The 21,944-nt window shown below is 53.7% G+C and overlaps 1 protein-coding gene across 1 annotated transcript; it reads left to right on the top strand.

The window, feature by feature from the left end:
* The first annotated feature begins 694 nt into the window (after positions 1–694).
* Positions 695–20,801, top strand: SUSD3 (sushi domain containing 3). Its single transcript, XM_012651815.1, has 5 exons — positions 695–782; positions 12,888–13,076; positions 14,872–15,019; positions 16,044–16,208; positions 20,585–20,801. Exons 1-5 carry the CDS (start codon positions 695–697, stop codon positions 20,799–20,801), a joined length of 807 nt encoding a protein of 268 aa, XP_012507269.1.
* Positions 20,802–21,944: the final 1,143 nt, after the last annotated feature.

The following is a 21,944-nucleotide window of genomic DNA, read 5'->3' as shown; positions in this document are numbered from 1 at the left end:
TCTGGGCCCACTGGGGCCCACTGAGGGGCTGCTGCATGTGGAGCAGGGTGGGAGGGAGCGAGCCACGAGAAGGCGGGTCCCCAGGTGTGTGTGGGCCCTGGAGCCAGACCCCGGGGTGTTGAGTCTTGCTCCCACCACCCAGGGGCCCCTCAGGAAGAACCTACTGTAGGGTCACTCCCCTCAGGGAGCCTCAGAAGGCCTGGCCCTCAGTGGGAGACAGGACAAAGGGCTGGATCCATGTAGGACACCGTGGGGGTGATGGGGTGAGTCGGAGGGGCGGGGGCGGAGGGTTTTTGCTCTTTGCCCTTTGGTACCTGCTGAATTGTGCACTCTAGAACGCAAAACGCTACTTAGAAAAGAAATACGTGGAAGCACTTGGAAAACCACACTAGGAGTGAAGGTGAGAACCGGGCGGGAGGGGCCAGGTAAGGATCGGGAGGGAAAAGGTGTGGGGACAGAGGTAACCGCGCCTGCAAGGCCCTGGAGGAGTGACACTTCTCGCTTGGCCGACTTCGCCCACTCGGGGTTTGGTATCCCCAGGAGCCGCCCCCTGAGCTGGCTCAAGGGGTGGGCGGGGCCTGATCTGTGCCCGGCCCCGCCCCCGGGAGGGCGTGCTCCCGCAGACCCCGCCCCCTCCCGCCAGCCCCGCTCGCTGTCCCGGGTAGGCTCGGCCAAGCGCCGCGGAGCGCGCAGGATGCGCGGGGCGGCAGCGACCCTGCGCGGCAAGGGGAAGCCTCGGGGGCGGGCCGGGGGCACCACGCCTGCCCCAGGCAACCGCACAGGTGAGGGCTGGGGCCATGGGGCCGCGTACGGGGTTATGCGCCCATTTCACAGACGGGGAAGCCGAGGGGCTGGGGAGCAGGGGCTGGGGGTCACAGCCGGGGACCCCTAGACGAACCTCTCCACTCTCCGCCGGCCCAACGGGCGTCCCGATGGAGCCGAAGCTCAGCGGCGAGCGGTCGGAAACCAGGTGGTGACTTGCAGCCGTCAGCCCGGGGACGGCGCGCCCCTTCCTGGGTGGTCGCCCCGCCGCAGTCTGGGGCGCCTAAGGACCATGCGGTGGCCACGCCTCTCCGCGCGGCGGGCTCCGGGGCCGCAGTTCCCAGTCGCGCCTCTCTTCCGCGCCTGGGGAAGTCGGAACTGGCCTCACCTGGCGGGGCACGCAGCCTCCGGAGCGGAAGGGGAGAGCGGGCGTCCTCTGCTCCACAGAGAGGTGTCTTCTTCAGGGTTCCCTGGTAACCACTGCGGCCCCACTTTGCAGATGGAGAAACTGAGCCTGCAAGAGGGCAGTGACTGCCCGAGATCGCCTGGCAGCGGGACCTGGGACCGGCCTCAGCTTTCCAAGGCTCAGAGGTCTCCTAAAAGAAGGGAGGCTGGGTTTTATTTTACTTTTAATTGTTTGCTTTAAAGAACGTGCTTAAAGAGCGTTCACCTTCAGTGCAGGCACTGGGGTTTAAATGACGGCTTTGCTCCATGGATGCTTCCAACGTCTAACCCTTTTAGAAACAGAACCAAACCGAAACCCTGTATTTCAGATGTCCCAGAAGCTCACTTCTGTGGCCTCTGTCCAGTAAGGTTAGGCCTGAGGGGCCTGGGTGTTTCAGGCCAGCGCTGGGTTTAGGCTCTTTGCACAGGAGGAAGCTGAGGCCTGGAGTGGAGGGAACTGGCTCTGCCTGGCTCCCTCTCAAAGATGGGGAAACTGGGGCACAGGAAGTTAAGTTACTGAGCAGAGGTGTGCAACTCAGCAATGTGGGAGCTGAGGCTTGTCCCTGGCCCTGGTCAGCTTGGTTTATTTTGACTCCCCCAGGCAGCCTAATGCCCAGGGTCCCTTATCAATGCTGGGGTGAGGAGCACTTTTCTTCTGTGTTTGCGGGGGACCTGCCCAGGGCCTGGTACTGCTTGAGACCCCCTTCTACTGGCACAACAGCCTAGGGGAGTGGGTGTCCAGGGCCCCTTGTAGGAGAGGTAGCAGGACTTGCCCAAGGTAGCCCAAGGCCAGGGAGCAGTAGGAGGCTCTGGCATATCTGCACACAAAAGGCTGTTTGCTAGGAATCTCTGAGGGATGGGGGTGAGGGATGGTCCCTGAGTCCAGCATCCTGTGCTCCCGTTTGTGCCTCTGCCCCTGCCTCTGACTAGCTGCAGCTCAGTCCCCTTTCAGACCCAAGCATTTCCCAGGCACTGGGCTCCTGGTTGGAGTTTGAGGTTAGAATCCCTCCTCTGACCTAGGGTGAGTCTCTCCAGCTCTCTGCCTCAGTTTCCCCGTGTGCTAAGTGGTGAGCACTGTATACCTGCCCCCAGGCTGTGGACAGGCCAGGTGGAGCCCAGGGAGGGTCTTCGTTCTGCTGCAGGGGTGATGCCATCATCTGTACTGCATCACTCCCCTGGCGTGGGACCCTCAGTCTCTTGCGCCAGGAAGTGAAGGGATGGGGCTGGGAGCTTTTGGAGCCTTTGGAGACCGTTGGCACCGTCTAAAACACAGCACTGAGGTGTGTGTTTTCCCCACCATCCGTAAAATGGGACCATCATCACTGGTCTTCCTGGAGTAGACATGAAGAGTGGAGTAGTCCAGACGGACGCGGCATCCAGAGGGTCTTCCCTCATCTCCCTGGGTTAGGGGCTAGGGTGGGGGAGGCTGGCCCAGCAGGAGTTTGTAAAGTTTGTTGCATGGCTGGCCCCTGGCCCTGCTTCCAGGGCAGCTCCAGCGCTCCTTGATCTGGGAGATTGTCCAGGAATGCAGGGTTCCAGTGACTGGAGGTGACCCTGCCCCCCCATGCTAATCCCCCAGAAGGCACCTTGGAGGAAGGGCCTGGAGAAGGGGACACAGGAGGCCGGATGGCTAGGTGAAGGCCTGCTGCATGGGCATCTTCTTGGCCTCACCCCTAAAGCCGTGCCTCAGAGCTGGGCTGTGCCCATTTTACAGAGGAGAAACTGAGGCCCAGTGAGAGCTCATGTGAATCAAAGGGAGGCTCATGTGCCCCTTGATGCCTTGCTGTGGCTTCCTGCCAGGGTGCTGGCAGAGCTGCTGGATAAGAGGCATAGGTTCCTGGACCCTTAGTTTTCCCTGCCGGGGATTTGGGGAGCACACTTTTCCTAGAATTAACCAGTCCTGTTCTAGAGGAGAGTGTGCCTTCCACTGCGTGAGGCTGACCTGCTGCTCAGCTCGGGAAACCCAGGGCTGCAGCGGCTCTGAAGCCTGTGCCCTCCCTCTATGCGGAGATGGGCTCAGAGAGGGCAGGGCTGTGGGCCAGGGTCTTGGGGGGCTTGCCTCAGAGCACCTGCATGTGCACAAGTCACCCATTGAACTCCCTGAGAAATCTCTCCTGAGATTTCCCATGTTGCATTTGGGGAAACTGAGACCCAGAGCAAGGTCATGGAGATTCACAGGCAGGTGGAGATAAGGCTTGGCCACCAAGTGTAGGTGAGGCTGGGTCCAGCAGCCTTCCTCTCCCGCTCCCGGTGCCCTCTCTCCCACAGCCTCTGCCAGCATAAAAGGAACTTATTTACCTCGTCCCGCAGCGGGCAAGGTCAGGGTGTAGTGGCCGTGTGGGTGCCAGGAAGGAGGACAGAAGGGGCCGGCCTGTGGTCCAAGGTTCCAGATAAAGATTAACAAGCAAGGATTGTTCACAGAGGGTGGGAGGATGGGGACCCATCCAGGTCAGCGGCTCTCATTGTGTGCTGGGGAGGGAGGGAGCGCAGCTGAGTCAGGGGGGCCGCACAGAGGTGTAAGGTGGGGGTACTGGTCTGGCAGGTGGCAGGTGGCCTGAGGGCCACATGGCATCCTCACCACCATCCACTGAACCACGGGAGTGCTACGCTGGGCCTTGTGTGTTTTTATTTTGTATTTTGTTTGCATCAAATCCATTTTCTGTTTTACTTCTTATCTAAGATTTACTTTCATTTAGTGAAAAAAGGGGTCTAAAGGGTGGCAAGTAAGAAATGCCCCAGAGCAGGGCTGGAGAACAGGCGGTGTCCAGTGTCCATAGGGGGCCTGTGGGCGGGCAGGGCCAGAGTCCAGGGAGGAAAGGCCTCTGCCTCCAGCCTTAGGGAATGTGGGGTGTCCTCAAAGACCGCTGGGGGCATCCCCTGCAGGGGCCAGGCCAGGACGGGTGTCTGAGGGCAGTTGGGAGTTCCTGAGAGTTTTAAGCCAGAGAGGAGACCAGGCACCGAGCGTGGGGAGGAGCTGTCAGGAGGTAGTGAGAGGCGGCTGCTGCGGGACTCCAGGCTGGGGTGGGGGGTATCAATGAAGGGTGGCCGTGGATCTCCAGGCTGGGACTCAAGGCCTCTCTGCGTGAGTGGGACTCGGTTGTGTGGTGGTTAGGGACATGGGCGATGGAGTCCACCAGCCCCATCCACCATGTCTTGGTGATTTCTAGGGTACTCTTAGAGTTAGAGGCATCATAGACCATAGCTCCTGGCACGACACTGCCTGCCTGCCCACCCCATCTTGGCTGCTAGTTTGCCGAGAGTCCTGTGGAAAGGGTTACCCCGAAGGGGCAGAAGTCCAGGCTCCTACACTTGGCACTGCCATTGTACACCCAGGGGCCTTGGGCAGGTCTTCGGGCCTCAGTTTCCTCATCTGCAAAATGTGCCCAGCCCAGAGGAAGTGTTTGCCAGCCTTCCAGGCCCAGGGAGGGAGTGCAGGAGACCCCATTGGAGGGTAGGGGTGAAGGTCCCTTGGGTGCTTGGACTAGGGAGATGGGGACCTGAGGGGTGAAGGTTCCCTGGGTTCCATGGACCTTGCAGATTGGGGCGCTCATGTCCTGGGGTGCTCAGGATGTGGCTTAGTTGAAGTCCTGGCCTAGGGGGTGATCCTTCTCCTGCTCCACAGTCTCCACAGGGTGGTCCCACTCCTCCTGTGACCCTGGGAGGGCAGGTCACCCGTTTTGCAGTAAGGGAAGTTGAGGCTGAGCTAGGCAAGGATCTGCTGCTGGGAAGTGGTTGTGCCAGGATCAGACCCCAAAAATCCCTGGGTTAGCCCCCCAGGAAGCCTACCCACCCTACTAGAGGCTGGGGCATAAGAGGGGGCATTCACAGCCAGCGGCTTCTCTTCCTGTGGCCTCTAGCAGGTGACTCTGCCTCCCGGTGCCTCCCCTGGCTGATGGCCTGGAGGAGGTGGGGCCTCCTGGCCGCCCTGCGTGGGTGGCAGAAGGTTCCCTGAGATAGGACAAGGAGGCAGGCCAGGGCTGCGAGCCTTGAGCGAGGGCTCGTCCCTCCCCCTTCCTACCACAGTTACTTCCCCGAGACTCTTCCATTTTATTTTTAAAGGAAGACCGTTCCAGCAGTACACTTAATGTTAAGACCCAGGGCGTGGGACCCCCTGGTTGGCTGGTTACAAGTGAAGGGTTGATGCCAGGACTGCATTTAGAGCCTCTCCCCAGCCCCCACCGGGCACCAGCCTTCTCTGCACGCCCTCCCTGCCCATGTCCAGTTATGGGGCCAACATCAGTTTTACGGAGCTTGCACTCCAAATTGTTCTCTACTTTTATTTATGTTTTTAATTTGATGGTACATTCGGGGCTTCAGTATTAGTAGGTCAGTATTATACTTCAGGTCAGTATTATACTACATCACTGACTAGACTCCTTTCTTTGGTTGTGGGTGGTGACTTCTTGTGACCTTCATCCCCCATGTTTATGAGGCTTAATAAGGGAGGAGAGGCTCTGGGGATCTTGGGGAGGGGTTATGCCCCCCCACTTGTTGACGTGATTGCTGTGAAGCGTAGTACACCACCTGCAGTTGCCGTCTGGGGTGGAGAGCCCTGGCCATAGCCAAACCTTGCAGCAGAGGGCACAGGATGTGGCTGTTGACAGACGAAGTGTGAACCGCGACCCGCGACGGGGCTTCTCAGTACCCCGCCTTCTCCCCGCCATCCACACGACCCGGGTGGGGGTGCTCTTTCTAAGACACACTTAGAGGAAGTCAACAGTGGTGGTTTTCTTGCTGGAGCCGTAGACATCTTATTCAATCCTCGCCCCACTTTGCACAGTGTGGTATTTGTAGGTGGGGACACAAGCTCAGGGTGGAGAAGTGACCAGTGTCACCCCCCTGGTAAGGCCGAGCTGACCCTTGAACCCAGGTCCTTTGGCTCCAGAGCTGGGCCTGGCTGCCTCATATGCTCCAGAGGCCTTGGCAGTCACGGCCCTCTTGTCTGACGGAAGCCCGTGTTCCTGCTGTAACACGCAGGCCCGGGTGGAAGAGCGAGCGCCCCACACAGGGCGCCCAGCCCAGCGAACGGCCAGCTCAGCAGCCCTGGGCAGGGAGTGGGACAGCCACCCACTTCCCGTGCTCTGCGGGGGAAGGGGATGTACCCAGGGGGCCATTTAGATGTCAGCAGCAGAGATGCTCAAGGTTTCCCCTTGCGTTTTCATTTCTTTCCAACATGCAGCAGAGTTGAAAGGATTTTATGACTGTACACCCACCAGCTCAATTCCTTAACATCTTTCCTTGGCTGCTCTATCACACGGCCCCATCCCTTGGTCCTCCCCTCTAGGCATCTTAGTTTTGTGATGAAGTTCTAGCTTTATTTTTAAAGGATGAATTCAAGCTCATGCACTTGCCCTCTCATTGGGCAGACAGATAGCCAGGCACTGTTGTGGGTGCTGGGCAGACTCGCCCTCCCCGACCGCCCTTCCCCCTCCCTGGCTGCTCCCAAAACCCCAGCTGGCTGGCGGGGCCTCCTCTCCAGGGCCACAGTGGGCTGGGGAGCTGAAAAATGCAGAAGTTGCAGCTCTAAATTGAGGACTGGGAAGCGTCGGTTGCCTGGAGGCCCTGGGGAAGGGACCATGTGGCTGGCCCATGGCTGCTCTGTGTGTCTGCCACCGCTCCAAAATCCCATGTCCACCTCCCTGGCCAGAGGTATAGTGCATATCCAGATCCCAGGATCCTGAAAAGCCAAAGGGGTTCCTGTCAGTGGGGTGGCACTGATCGTAAATCTTGTCTGTGAGGCCGGGCCGCCAGTCCTCCATTCACTTGCTCATGCATTCATTCATTCGCTCATTCCTGCACTGATGCTGCGGCTACAGAACATGGTAGCTCATGACGGGCCCAGACTCTAGTCAGAGTTCGAATCCTAGCTGTACCACTGGAAGCTGGGTGACCCAAAGCCAGTGAGGGGCAGCCCAGGGTTACAGGAAATGGCCCAGGCCAAGGGTTTGGAGCTGTGCCAAGAACAGAGGGGTGCTCAGTGCCAACTGTTGTCATCTGAGCATCCCCTAGGGGGCTCTGCCTAGAGGAAAGCCCTCCCCTCTCTGCACACCACTCCCAGGAGCTAGGCACCCCTCCCCCCACACCCTCACTAACTTGGTAGGCTGGTCTTTTTAACCTGACCAAGATATGAGACCAAACAAGAGAATATCTTAGGTTTTAAATGTGCATTTCTTTAACTGACGTAAATATTTTCCCCTTGATTTTTTTAGCAGCTTTATTGAGCTATAATTTACATACCGTACAATTCACCCATTTAAAATGTACAACTCTGTAGCTTTTAGCACATTCACAGACATGTGCCACCATCACTCCAGTCAATTTTAGAATATTTTCATCACCCCAAAAGAAGACACCAGAGCCCGTAGCCGTCACCTCCTAATTATCCCCTCCCCCCAGCTTCTGACAACTACTACTCTACTTGATGTCTCTCCAGATTTGCCTATTCTGGACATTTCACATAAATGGAATCACACAATATATGACCTTTTGTCTGACTTCCTTCACTTAGCATAATGTTTTCAAGTTTTATCCCGCCGTAGCATGTGTTAGTACTTCATTCCTTTTTATGATTGAATAGTATTCCCTTGTGTGGATGGACCACGTTTTGTTTATCCATTTATCAGTTGACATTTGTGTGTTTCAACTTTTGGGCTATTGTGAATAATGCTGTTAACATTTGTGTATATGTTTTTGTGTGGGCATGTGTTTTCATTTCTCTTGGAGGTTTACCTACAGGTGGAGTTACTGGATCATATGGTAATTCTATGTTTAACTGTCTGAGAAACCACCAGACCATTTTCCAAAGCCACCGTACCAATTTGTGTTCCCACCAGCAGCATATGAGGTTCCAGTTTCTCCACATTCTTCCTAACACTTTTTATCTCTCTTTTTGATGAATAGCCACCGTGGTGGAGATGAAGTGGTACCTCATTGTAGTTTTTATTTGCATTTCCCTGAAGTTAATAATGTTGAGAATCTTTTCATGTGCTTATTGGCCACTATTAGTATATCTTTTTAAGAGAAATGCCTGTTCAGATTCTTTGCCCATTTTAAAATTTGGTGGTCTTTTTATAATTGAGTTGTAATAATTCTTCATACATTCTAGATACATGTCTCTTATCAGATACAGGATGTGCAAATATTTTCTCTCTGTCTGCAGGTTGTCTTTTCACTTTATTGTGTCCTTTGAAGCACAGATGTTTTTAATTTTGATGAGGTCATTTTTTTTTCTTTTATCATCTTTGATGTCATATCTAAGAAACTATTGCCTAAGATCACAAAGATTTACCATTTTCTTCAAAGTATTTTATAGTTTTAGCTCTTACATTTAGGTCTTTGATTCATTTTAAGTTAATATTTGTATATGGTGTGAGGCAGGGGTGCAACTTCATTCTTTTGCATATGAATAGTCAATGTTTAAGATTCCCAGTGTAATACCAGAACAAGAAGTAGGGGGTAGATATTTACAATGCACGTGTAACAGAGGGTTAGTATCTTTTCTATATAAACAGCACTTATATATTAATAAGATAATGACAAAAATAGCAGCAAAAAATGGATAAATTAGAAAAGAAAAACAAACACTGGGTCCTGTGCCACTTCCCCGCTCTCTACCAGTGGGCATTTGGGCAGGTCAGCCCACCTCTCTGAGCCTTGGTTTCCTCATCTGTGATAATAATGATTTATTCCCTGCTGTCCTCTTGGGATTGTTGAGTGTTACTTGAGGTAAGGAATGTGGAGTGCTTCTTGAACAAAATGTTCTGTGCAAGTATGCATCATTATTGTTAATAGTAATGCAGATAATGAAGATCTGCAGGGAGCAGTCAGAATAGTCCTGTCCAGGCAAGAGGCCGGCCTTCCCCAGATACTGAAGGAGCAGACAGGATGGGGCGACCAGGGGATGAAGAGCCAGGTAGCCAAGACTGTCCCTGGCTGAACCACTAGCTGGCTGTGTCCCTGAGCCTTGATTTCTGGAGCTGCAGAATGAGGGTGGCAGTTCATCCAAGGATCCCCATGGCTCCCGCCTGGTGTGTAGCAGGCACCTCCCGGATGCCTCAGCGTTTCACCTCGTTTCCTCCTCACAACAGCCTGAGGTGGGCACAGCAGCTGTGCTGACTTAAGGCCGGCGGAGGCTCCCTTGCCTGGGTCCCCATCTGTGTGTGGTGGAGGTGGACGAGGAGCCCCGCAGGCTGGAGTCCATGTGCTCATTTCTGTGCTATTCCCCAACAGTGACTGAAGGCCCAGCACAGCGCCCAGCACAGAGTAAGGTCTGGGCGTTATTCTTTCTTCTGTTAGTATTGTCACTGACATTTCTCCTTTTGTTATTGTTGCCTGGGAGACCTGGGTGGGCCCAGCAGAGTCCAAAGTGCTAAATAGGGCACTGGGCTGAGACATGTTGACTGAAGCTTTGTATCAGGGCTGAGTCAGTCCACTTAACAAACCCGTAAAAAAAAAGAAGTGGTTTAACTCCAGCTGGAGTTTATTTCTCTCTTGTTAGGATCTGAGGGGTTGAGCCACTCTTTCACACATCTACCATCTTTGCCTCACGCAAGTGGCATGGCACCTGTGCTCACATCCCATTGGCCAAATTTAGTCACGTGGCTGCTCCCAGCTGCATGCTCATATCCCATTGGTTGGGCTCAATCACATGGCTGCTCCCAGCTGCACGGCAGGCTGGAAAATATAGTTTTTGATGGCGGTCACATCCCCAGCTGCAACTCTGAGGTGGGGAGAAGGGATACTGGAGGCAGACACCTCCAGGGATGGGAACTGGGATTGGCACCACCTAGAATGAGCTGGGACAGGGCAGGTTCTCCCCTTGGACTTAGCCATCAGGTGGAGCTCCAGACAGTGTGCTGGGTCTCAATTCCATCCCTACCACCTTCCCTCAGAGTGACCCTGGGCATGTCATTGAGCCTTGCTGTGCCTCAGTTACCCCATCTGTAAGGTGGGGATAGCCTGTTCTCTTCACAGGGCAATAACATAGTACAGCACCTATTAGGCACCCAGTGTTTGTGCTGATCCAGAGTCAATGCCTCCCCATCCCTCCCAGGAAAGTGCACAAACCATAAGCCCTTCCTACCCGCTACACCCCGTCTACCACCCACCCTGTGCTAGCAAGTGTCCTCAGGGCAGAAGTAGCATGGTCAGACCATGCAGGGGTCTGCCTCAGCCCCTCCTGAGGGCCACCCCAGGCTCCACAGTCTTCCTCTCAGCAGCTTAGCTTCTTAAGGTTCCCAGGTTCTCCGTGGGGCAGAGGCCAAGGGCAGGGAGGCCACCGAGTGCTGCTGGGGAGTGGGTCAGTGTACCTGACCAAGTACAGTGAAATGCCATCCCTCATGGCGACTGCCATGGCGAGGGAGCTCCGGCAGCCTTAGCTTTCGCCACTTCCCAGATGGCAGAATGCAGGGCCCTGGGCTGAAGCCTGGCTCTGCTGATGCCCCGTTAATACCGGCGCCCTAAGAAGGGCAGGGTCAGCGTGGCTGGGGCTGGCTTGACCTCTCTGAGCCTCTGTCTCCTCTCTAGATGCAGTGGTGAATTTAGATGTGGGGTAAGAAATGGCTGCTGTGCTCTGCAGATGAAGACCTTGTCTGGGCATATAGCCAGCCCAAGCAGCTGCTCCTGGATGGACATGAATAAATTTGGGGGATGATGTTCAGCCTATTGCAGATGTCCTTGGTATAATTTTTGAAATTAGAGTCCACGTAGTTTGCTAGAGAATTGGTCATGGGTAGAGAGGTTGGGGGCCCAAGCAACTGAAGGATGGAAGGATCACTAATTAAAATTAAAGTTAGAATGGGGAAGCCATATGAAAAGTAGGTTGGGGGAGCTCAGAAGCTTGGCCAGGTGACCTCAGGTTCGGTGGGCAGCAGGACATCTGTGCCTGGCACCCAAGGCACAGTCTTGGCTAGAGACATAGAGGACAGAGGAAGGTAGTAATGGGTCTGTGTGGAATAACGGGGTCCACCGGACTCTGTGTGTCCTGGCCTCTGTCCCTACCATCGTCCCCATCTCTGAGTCTTGGTCCCTGCCTGTGCGGAAGGAGACAAGTGCTCCTTCATGGCTGCTGCCTCAGGACACTCTCCGCCTTTGCACACGCCACGCATCAGCACAACCCGCTCTCCCTATTCCAGGCCTTCGATGCACTAGTGCTACGGTGTCAATGCACAAAAGCCAGGAAATGCCAGAGAGGCAGGAGGAAGAGCCTCTCACACTTGGGCACCAGGAGACAAGCTTCAGAATGTCCTCAGCAGTTTCATTGAACATCCTTGAATACCAGAGACAACTCAAATGCAGGGAACAGCAGGGAACAAACAGGCCCATCCACACAATGAGTGCTCCGCCGCTGTAAAAAGAAACCAGCTGCTGATACACATGAAGCATCTGGTGCCCTGTGCGAAGGAAGAGAAGCCAGACACAAATGGGCACAGGAGCCTCCTTGCCCGGCTCTGAGTCTGGCCTGCAACATACGAGCTGTGGGACCGCAGGAGGTGATACCAGACCCCTGCCCCAATTTGCTCACCTGTCAATGGGGATGTTGACAGTTCCCCCAGGAAGGCTGCTGGGCCGAGTGATGAGTTAGTGCGTGTGACGCACAAACAGCAGTGTCCAGCCCACAGCAAGTCCCTTAGAAGGCCCAGCTGTTGTCATTGCTATAATTGTATACATTTTATAATTTTATAAAAATTCTCATGATTTCCACTGCATCTGAAATATCTCTCTGTGTCCTTAGTTAAGGACAACATCATTGTAACTACTTTATGGCATTTTGTTGTCTGGATATACTTTGATTAGTAAGTCATTCCCTACTCATGGAGACATAGGTAGTGTCCAACTTTTCACTATTCTGTAAGGCTCTGACGTGAGTATCCTGGTACAGAAATCCTGGCAGATTTTTATTTCCTTTGGCCAAATCTTCAGGTGCATATACAGCATAAGGTCCTTTATGCATATATCACACTCCATCGAGAAACCTTTGGCTCTACACCCAGGTCTGGAAGGAGTCACTTCCCATCTCTGGCTGACTTGCATGTCATCTTTTTTTCTTTTAATCTTTGCTGCATCGATGAGGGAAAGATGAGCTCTCATTTGAATTAGCATTTCTTTGATTACCTGTGGATAAGCATTTTTTCATGTCCGTTGGCCATTTATATCCCTGTAAATTGCTTGTTCACAGTCCATTTTTTTAAAAAAATGATGTTCAGCTTTTATTGATGTATAAGATCTCTTTATAAATTAAGGCTATTGAACCTTTGTCTTATGTTTTCCAAACATCTTTGCCAACTGTTTTCATCTGAGTCTGTGTTTGTTTTTCAACTATTAGGGAGCCGCAGACGCTTTTGCTTTTTGCTCTTTATGCAGTCAAATCTGTTGATCTCTTCCCCTTTTCTTTTCTTGATTTCTGTCTTTGGAGCTATGCTTAGGTAATGTGTATTTGCTTCTATTGTCTTCTAACACTTGGTTTTTTTGTTTGTTTATTTTTCTTTTTTAACATGGTAATCCTCAGAGCATCTAGGATTATACTTCATGTAGGGATCCACCTCTGCTTTGTCCCAGTGTCTAGATGGCCCCATGTGACCTTCTCCAGAGCATCCCACAGCCTTTGAGGGCCCCCACCTGCTCCCTGGTGCTGTGCCGGCCCCTCCGGCTCGCCACGCCTCACTGCCTGCCTCTCTCCCTAGGCGCATGCACTCAGCTGCCGCTGCCCCCGAAGGGCACCTTCCAAGTCCTTCGTGGCGATGGCGCTTCTCTGGGGACCGTGCTTCTTTTCCACTGTCCCTCTGGTCACCAGATGGTGGGGTCCGGCCTCCTTACCTGCATCTGGAAGGGGAGCATCGCCGAGTGGTCTTCAGGAACCCCCGTGTGCAAGTGTAAGGCCCCCTCCCTCCTGAGCTACCTACAGCTCCGCGGCTGGGGGGTGGTGGTAGGGTGGCCCTAAATCCCATCACGTGGGTGGTGTTGGTGTCCACACACACTGGGCTGTTGTTTAGGGAAGTCGGTAGCTTCCCTGCTTCACAGCAGCCGTTGGCCCACAGTACCACGTCTGCAGTGTAGACTCAAGGCCTCCCGGCAGGCCTTGGTCCTGGCTCTGCCGCTGAGTTCGCCCCTCACTGCCTAGAGGTTACTTGGGCACTTTGGCATCTGTTAAGTGGGAAACTATGTTCATTGTTCTTTCTTTCTTTCATGCATGCATATGGCAAGCTTTAATAAGATATTCTGTGTGCCAAGAATTCAAAGTACTGTGGACACAGAGGGCCTTGATGTGCCCATCTCTGGAACTGCCAGTCTCAGGGAGGACATGGTTTTCTAGTTCTCTGGTTGTATTTGTTGTACAGAGTGTTCACGGGTCCATGAGATAGTACCTGTTGAGTGCCCAGCATGTCATTTGCCAGAGTGAAGCCATGTGTGTTATGTTAATGTGATTTGTGCATAAAAAGGGCTCAGAGTCAAAAGAGTTTGGCAAATGCTGGGTTTATGCCTTTGGCAAAGGCAGGACTTCTTAGAGCCTTTAAAATGATAATGTGCTGGGTGAATCTCTGAGAATGAAAGTATCTGTTAGGATTAGAGTCCAAGAAGCAGAAAACCCAGAATAATAGGGTTAACCAGATGGAGCTTTGACCCTCAGGATAGGCAGCTGGGCTCATGTGGCACTTCATGATGGTGCAACCCAGGCCCTTTCCCTGGCAAGGCTTTGTTGGGTGTGGCCTGAACGTCATGATCCAAGGTGGCAGCAAACTGTGTTCCAGGCAGTTGTTATGGGGCGAGGGGTCCCTAGGGTGAAAGGGCACACCCCAGTGTCTCATGGAAGGTTCTTAGAGGTTGTCCTACATCACTTCCCCTTATCTGCCCTTGGCCAGAATGTGGTCATGTGACCACTTGGAAGCATCATCTTCACTCTGGGCCGGTGTCCAGTTAGGAAGCAGGGGAAGTGGGGGCTGGGGGACGTGAGCCATGCCCACTGTGTGGGGACAGTACATGATGTTGCTCGAATTAGGATCCTGGGCCTTTCTTTCCTAGAACATCCCTTAGAATCTTAGTTCTTAGCACATACCTGTGGTCGCAAGGCTGATATGTGGCAAATGACCTTTGACCCCCAAGACAGGCATTTTCCTTGCATTTGCTCCTTCGTAGAAAGTGACCTTAGAATTCTTGGCACACAGAATATCCTATTAAGACTTGGCATGTGCATGCACGGAGGGTTTTGCCAGCTTGGGGCATTGTGAAAACTCAAACCGTGACTGGACAAGTCCTGCTCAGTCTGTATCTGCTGTCATCTGCTGTCTGTGGCCCACCCTTCCTCTGTTCCTCAGTCAGGGCCCCAGTGGGTGGGCCATCATGCTGACCTCCCAATCAGAGCTTCTCCAATCAGCCACTCTGTAAACTCCTATATACCCTGGAAAACCCAGCAAACATGCCCCCTCCTTGGGGAGAGTCTTCCCTAATATCCCCATCCCCAAATACAGTTTTCACAGACCTTTGCTTAGCCACTAGTGTCTCACTGCCTTCCCCATAGAATGGGACTCACTGAGGGCCAGCCAGGCCCCATGCACTCCTGGACCCCATCCACCCCACTCTTAGACTTCCTGGCCCCTGGGGCCCCTACCTCCCACCCCTGGTGGGGCTGAGTGAACTGTATCCAGGAGCTGGCAGTTGTCTCCTGCGCAGCTGTACCGCCACATGAGACCTTCGGCTTCAAGGTGGCTGTGATCGCCTCCATTGTGAGCTGCGCCATCATCCTGCTCATGTCTGTGGCCTTCCTCACCTGCTGCCTCCTCAAGTGCGTGAAGAGGAGCGAACGGCGGCGCTCTGACAGGTGCAGTGGCCTCAGGGTTCTCAGGGTCCTGCTGGGAGTGGGCACTGTCTGTGGGGGTGTCTGAGAGCCCCTGTGGGCAGCTCTGGTTACTAAAGGAATCATCATACCAAGTGCTGCCCCCAGCCCACATCAGCATCACAGCTGTGGGGGAACACAGGCCAGGCCGTGGGTTCTTGGGGGGTTGCTTTTTTTTCTTTTTTAGAGACAGTCTCGATCTGTTGCCCAGGCTGAACTCCTGGCCTCAAGCCATCTCCTGCCTCAGCCTTCTGAGTAGCTGGGACTACAGGGGCACACCACCTCAGCCAGCTAATTTTCTATTTTTTGTAGGGATAGGGTCTTGTTCTTACTCAGGCTGATCTTGAACTCCTGACCTCAAGAGATCCTCCCACCTTGGCCTCCCAGAGTGCTAGGATTACAGGCGTGAGTCGCTGCGCCTGGCCTGGTTGTGTTATTCTTACACCTGCACACACACTGCTATACATCCTGCCGTGTTAGTGGCATGCAGGGCTGCCGCGCTTGCCTCCCACAGCTCCAGGGGGCGTCACTGTTACCACAGACCGAGGGTTGGTTAATTATAGCCCACAGGTTAAGTCTGGCCACTGCCGGGTTTTTTTCCCCACAGTGATTTATTCTTTTTTTTTGTTTATATTTTTTTATTCTGGTAAAATGTACATAACATAAAATTTATTTTAATCATCTTTAAGTGACAGTTTGTTGGCATTAAGTACATTCATAGTGTTGTGCAACGATCAGCACCGTCCAGAACTTTCGACCGCCTATTTTTGTGAGTAAAGTTTTATTGGAACACAGGCACATTCATCCTCTCCTGGTGTCTGGCTGCTTTAGAGCTGCAATGGCTGACTTTAGCTTCGGGAGAAACCGTACGGCTTACAGCGCCTAAAATATCCCCCATCCGGCCCTTTCAGAGGTTGGCCACCCTGCCTGGGCCTGCGTAGGGCACGTTTCTGCCGCCGTCGCGGACCAGTGCGCATGCTCAAAGTCTTTCCCCCACTCTCTCCGCCAGGACGGCGCAACTGTGGTACCAGCTGAGAGGCGAGGACTTGGAGACGGTGCAGGCCTCGTACCTCGGCCTCAAGGGCTTCAACAGCAGCAGCAGCAGCAGCAGCAGCAGCAGCAGCAAGGCCGGAAGCCGGCCGGTCCAGGCGCACTACAACCACAGCTTCACCGCGTGAGTGCCGCTGGAGCCCAGGCGCCCCCAGCCCTCCCCGGGCCTTGACTCCCATCTCTGAAACAAGAGGCCGGTGGTCCTCGTAGCGCTCTGTCCTGACTGTGACATCCTAGTGCTCGGGGCTGCCCCCACCCGAGTTTGCATCTTGGGAATTCAACCCTACTGGGAAGCGGAAGCCTCCGGGAACCCATGCTCACTCCACCCAGACCTGGCGCCTCCCTCCCCTCTTCTCTTTCTCTCTTACACGTTGCCCTCCCCCAACACAAAGACATTCTTTTTCTGACTCCAGAAATCCAATCCTGAACACACGCAGCCTGTGGAGTAGGGAAACTCTCCCAATGTTCTTATCAGTATGGGGCAGTGCCCACCCTTGGTCCAGGATCACGTGCAGCACTCGGCTGCCAGGTCTCTGGGCTCCTCACACTGGGACAGGCTCTCTGGCTTTTGTGGCGTGGGCTTCTGAGGGCTCTAGGCCAGTGGTCACATACAGAGACCCCCACCTGGATCTGTCTGGTGTTTCTGCACAACTGTGCTCGGGTGTGTGTTTCTTGCCGATCACAGACGCGGGCCACGTGGATTGGGGTCTCTTGGTTGGGACAAGTCCCCCGGATCCCTCCACCATGAGGGTGTGGAGAAGGGCCTGCAAGGGGCCTCTGCTGCCCCAGCGACCTCTGACCCCTGGCCTCACTGTCCAGGGGCGACCCTGCTGGTCCGCTGTCACCTGGGGAGTTATAGTAAAGTCCTGGGGACTTTACTAACTCTATTGGGATTCTGACATTTCTTCCATGAGGAATGAAGATGAGCTCTTTGGTTTTTTTCTTTCCTTTCTTTCCATTTTGTTTTGTTAATATCAGTATGAATTTATGGATATATTTTTATTTTGGAAAATTTTACACATACATAAAAGTAAAATAGTGACAGATCTCCTGTCCCTGCCTCCCGTCCTCTTGTGTTACCAGCTCTGCCAAGCTTCGCCATGACCATACCCCCTGCCCCTACACAATTTCCACTTTTTGTGGGCTCCAATTGTTCTTTGGCAGCAGGAGCCCTGCCAAGCTGTGGCTTGGGTCCTTCTGATATGTCCCCGTTGTCGTTTGAGCACTTCCTGCTTGCACAGGATGTTCCAGGCCCATCTCGTGCTTTCTGTGCCTGGCTCTGGGGTCGGCCACTGCTCTGGGAGCCCTGTTCCTCTGGGCGGGGAGCGGCTTAGACCCTGGGGTCTGGGCAGGCATCGAGATGGCATCCCGGAGCCTGGTGCTGCCTACTGCTTCCTCAGGCCATCCCATCAGAGCCTTCCAAGGCAGCAAAACACTTGCTCCTGGCCTTTGCGGTTTTGCTATGTGACTGTAACCACTCCATGCCTCAGTTTCCTTGCCTATAATGTGAAGATCACAGTAGTGCCCACCTCCCCGTGCTGTTGAAGTCACTTGAGTCCAAGTGTGTGCCCAGGCCCACTGGGAGAGTTCAGTGAATCCTGCTGTCCTTGTGCAGACAAGGAAATTGAGACACTGGAGCTTGTGACCTGTGTGGTCCTATGTTGTGTGCGCCATGCTGGTTCTGGTGGACGCCTGCAGAAGAGGGATCCACTTCCCATCTCCTCCCTGGAGCTTCAGGTGGGCGTTGCGTCATCCAGGTGGCAGCCGAAACAGTACATGGAGCCTTTCCCACTTAGCAACACTTTCCAGTTCGCCTGGTGGTCTGAAGCTGGAGTCTCATTCTTTAGGACCACCCATCTGTCCAAAGTCTTCAGCGCCCATTACTGAGCGGTCAGGGTGGTCAACGCCTTTGTGCTTAGTACTTTTTTCTCTTTTGAGACAACATCTTGGGGGTGGTCCCAGGAATGGATTTTTTTAGGCCAATAGTCTAAATATTTTATTACCAAATTCTTTCTCTGGGAGCTCCAGTACAAGTTAGTTCATAGTTTGACAACAACCACATCATCCCTGAGTACTAACAATTCGTTTCCTGTTTATTTATTTATGTAGCAGGTGTAAGTTACACAGGGAGTTTTTGTTGGCATTTCGTTGATTAATGTTGAGGAGGAATGTTTTCTCGGAACCTTGGGTCACCAGTGGCACTGCTATTCGTCATTTTCTGTTTTCTCTGCTGAATTACCTGCTAATGTCTTTCTTGTACAATACCGGCAGCTCTGTGTATGTTCTGGGAGAGAGCCTGACCTGTCAACTGGCTGCAAGTATATCGGGCTCTTTTCCTTTTTCTTTTAGTTTTGCTGGGGCTGTTTTGACTAATTCGTTTCTTTTTATATGTCAGACTTCCAAGGCTGGTGTCAAAGCTTGTCTGTTGCCCCCGCCCCATGACACCCCATCCCCATTACAGCCTGGCAACCAGATCACCCTGTGTCATAACTGGGAAAGCGTCTGTGGAATGGGACAAGGAACGGCTGCCACTCAAGGCAACTTGATGTCCAGGATGAGGGTGGCTGAGACGGCAGCTGTTGCTGCTGCAGGGGCTTCGCTGGCCGGAGCCTGAGGCCAAGGGGCTCCCAGGGGTGCCGCCTGGGGCCACATGTCTGCCAGACCTGTGTAGGGAACTGTGTTCACCTCCACTAGGGAGTGGGTGAGCCCAGGGAGAGGGGTTTGCCCTGAGGAGGCTGGCTGGGGGGCCGCTCTGATAGTCAGCTCTAGTTGGTACAGCTCAAGAGGCAGGAAGTAGGTGGTGAGGGGGAAGGAGGGAGGTTCTTGGGGCAGAGCCTCTCCACCAAGTTCTCCCATACGTGGGGACCCCCAGCACAGCCCAGCTTGAGAGGGACTTAGAGAAGGTGCTCCCACCCAGGGCTGCACTGCACAAGGGAGGCAGGGTCCCTTGCATCAGCAGGTCCTGGGGCCACCCACCCCACAGACAAGGCCCAGACTGCCTGGATAGGTGGTAAATTGCCTTTAGCAAGGCCAGGTTTGCCCCTTGACCTTGCTTTTATTTCATAAACGTTTCTTAGCACTGGCAATATACCAAGCACTGTTCTAGACTCTTCCAAATATTAACTCTTTGAACCTCAGGGAGTGGGTACTACTTTTATCCCATTTTACAGGCGAGGAACCAGATAGGTTAAGAAACTTGTGTAGACTCAAGCACAAGTGGTAAGAGTGAAGCTGGATTTGGAGTCCAAAGTCTGGCTCTAACGTCCACTAAGCTACCATTCCTCTCCACTAATTAATTAATTGATTCATTCCCTTATTCATTGAACCAATAGATTATTTCTTAACTCCTTCTACTTCCAGTGTTTTTCTGAGAATTAGGCGTGGATGGGAGCAGTGATCTGGGAAGGATCCCTGGCGGAGGTGATGTCTACCTGGAGGAAAGAGACTGAGAGAGCCTGCATTGGGGGAAGGGAGGGATAGCATCTTAGGGGAGGTGACAGCGAGCAAAGGGCTGGAGGCTGGAGCAGTCAGGCAGCCTCTAGGGAGCAGAGGCCAGTGTGTGTGGAGGCCAGAGATGGGGCAGGGCCTGGAGGACAGGGGCCAGGCCAAGATCTGATCAGCCTGAAGAACAGCCTGGGCCGGGCGCGGTGGCTCACGCCTGTAATCCTAGCTCTCTGGGAGGCCGAGGCGGGTGGATTGTTTGAGCTCAGGAGTTCGAAACCAGCCTGAGCAAGAGCGAGACCCCGTCTCTACTAAAATTAGAAAGAAATTAATTGGACAACTAAAAATATATAGAAAAAATTATCCGGGCATGGTGGCGCATGCCTATAGTCCCAGCTACTCGGGAGGCTGAGGCAGGAGGATCGCTTGAGCCCAGGAGTTTGAGGTTGCTGTGAGCTAGGATGATGCCACGGCACTCTAGCCCGGGTAACACAGTGAGACTCTGTCTCAAAAAAAAAAAAAAAAAAGAACGGCCTGGTTTGTGTTTCGGAGGGCAGGGGAGTCACAGAGTACCGAAAGCATAAAAGGTGGGTGATCCAGCTCCAGGCCACCAAAGAGGGCAGGAAGGAAGGTGTCTTCCCCTGATGCTCCTTCTCTCCAGTGTCCCTTCTCTGTCTGGGATGTTCCCAGGCCCTGGCCAGGCAGCTGGGCTCCTGGCAGTTTATGTAGCATTTGGATAAGCCCCAGAAAGCCCCTTCCCACACCTTAGGAAGGCAAGCAGCCAGCCCCTGGCCACCCCCTGGTTGTATATGTAAGGGACCTGAGGCCCAGGTTGTGGCAGGGCCTGGGAGGGAGGGCCCGGGAGGGAGGTGTAGTGGCCTCTCTGTGTTTCAGGCTATGGGACAGCTTCTGACAGGAGGAAATGGGGGCTCCCTAACCCTCAGCACTGGTCTGCTCCAGGTTCTCTGAAGGCCTGAGGCCTGGGTGCCTAGGAAGTTGTGGAGTTGGGTTAACCCCTGTCCCCACTCTTCCCCCAGCTCATGCCTCCTCTCTCCACAGAGACCACGGCGAGAGCACCGGCGAGCTGGCCAGTGTGAGCCACGGCATGGACAAGAACCCCTGGACTCCTGGGCCCAGAGTTCTGAGCCCCAGCGGCCCCTCCAGCTCACCTCGAGCCCAGGTGATGGTGCACTCAGTGAACCCAGGACAGACCCGGCCTGCCTCCGGGCTGGCCGCAGCAACGCCGAGACAGCCTGCAGCATACACCCCAGGGTGACCGGGCAGTGCGGCAGTGCCCACCCTCCACCCTGGGAAGGCCAAGCTGACCCCACCAGCCAGTCAACTACAACTCGACGCGTGTCCAGCTCGAGATTGGTCAGTGACATCAGCTTCCAGGTGTAGGGACCCCTCGGGGCCAAGCTGACACCGAAGGCTGAGGACCCAGCAGGGAGTGTTGTCCCAAGGGAGCCCAGCTGTGGTGATTTTTATAGTTATGGCTTACTTGAAACCGCTGCTGAGGTTAAGATACCAGCGGCAGCCTCCCTCCAGCTAGGGTTCCTTTAAGGAGACTAGGAGATGTTTTTAGCTTTAGCACATCTAGTTTCGTATAGTACAATAAACTTCTTTTCAGCAACTACAGATGGCTACCTCAGCATCTTCCTCCACAGGATGTGCTGCTTTGAAGCAGGGACCCGCCCAGGGTTCTGCATCCATTGTCTGCAAAGGTGCAAGGGAGGGGGTGAAATAAAACGAAAGAATTACTTCTAATACTGAAAAATACAAAGGTGAAAATCACTGTCCAGATTTTCGACCTGTATAACAAAACCTCAAACGTAGTAGCATTAAACTGTAATTGTTTATTATTATCACTTCTCAGTGCTGAGCTTGCTGGAGCTCAGCTGGTGGTTCTCACTCAGAGTTGCCCACGGTGGCTGTGGTCAGCTGGTGGCTAGCACTGTGGTCAGATCGAAGGCTGGGTCACTCACATGTCTGGGGTCACTGCTGACTGTCAGCAGAGACCTCATGGGGTCTTGGCCAGAACATCCCCATGAGGCTGCCTCACGTGGCCTGGGCATCCTCCAACATGGCTGCGGGTTTCCAAGGTAAGAATCACAGTGTGGGTACGAAGCAGAAGCTGTTTTTCCTTTCGGGTCCCATCCTCTGAAGTCACGCCTGACTATTCATTATGAGTGAAGGCTGCCCTGTAATCAAGGGGAGGAGAATTAGACTCCACTGGTAGGTGGGAGGAATACTAAAGAATTCGCGGACATGCTTTAAAACCATCACAATCACCTTTAATCCAATTATTTGTCAAAGCAATTTTATAAAAGGTAACCCCAGCTTTTGCCCTCCCAGCCTCAGTCCCAGAGGGAGTGGTTTGTACAGCGGACCTGTGTGTGCATACACATGCCCGTGCAGG

The sequence above is a fragment of the Propithecus coquereli genome, unplaced genomic scaffold (assembly GCF_000956105.1).
Source record: "Propithecus coquereli isolate 6110/MARCELLA unplaced genomic scaffold, Pcoq_1.0 Scaffold370, whole genome shotgun sequence".
Classification (NCBI taxonomy): domain Eukaryota; kingdom Metazoa; phylum Chordata; class Mammalia; order Primates; family Indriidae; genus Propithecus; species Propithecus coquereli.
Note: the sequence above shows the minus strand (reverse complement) of the source record. Positions and strands in the feature narration are given on the sequence as shown.

Coding starts and splice junctions, on each gene's coding strand:
- SUSD3 (XM_012651815.1), top strand. CDS start 695: ATGCGCGGGGCGGCAGCGACCCTGCGCGGCAAGGGGAAGCCTCGGGGG. Junction 783..12,887: donor TGCCCCAGGCAACCGCACAG/GTGAGGGCTGGG, acceptor CTCTCTCCCTAG/GCGCATGCACTCAGCTGCCG. Junction 16,209..20,584: donor TACAACCACAGCTTCACCGC/GTGAGTGCCGCT, acceptor CTCTCTCCACAG/AGACCACGGCGAGAGCACCG.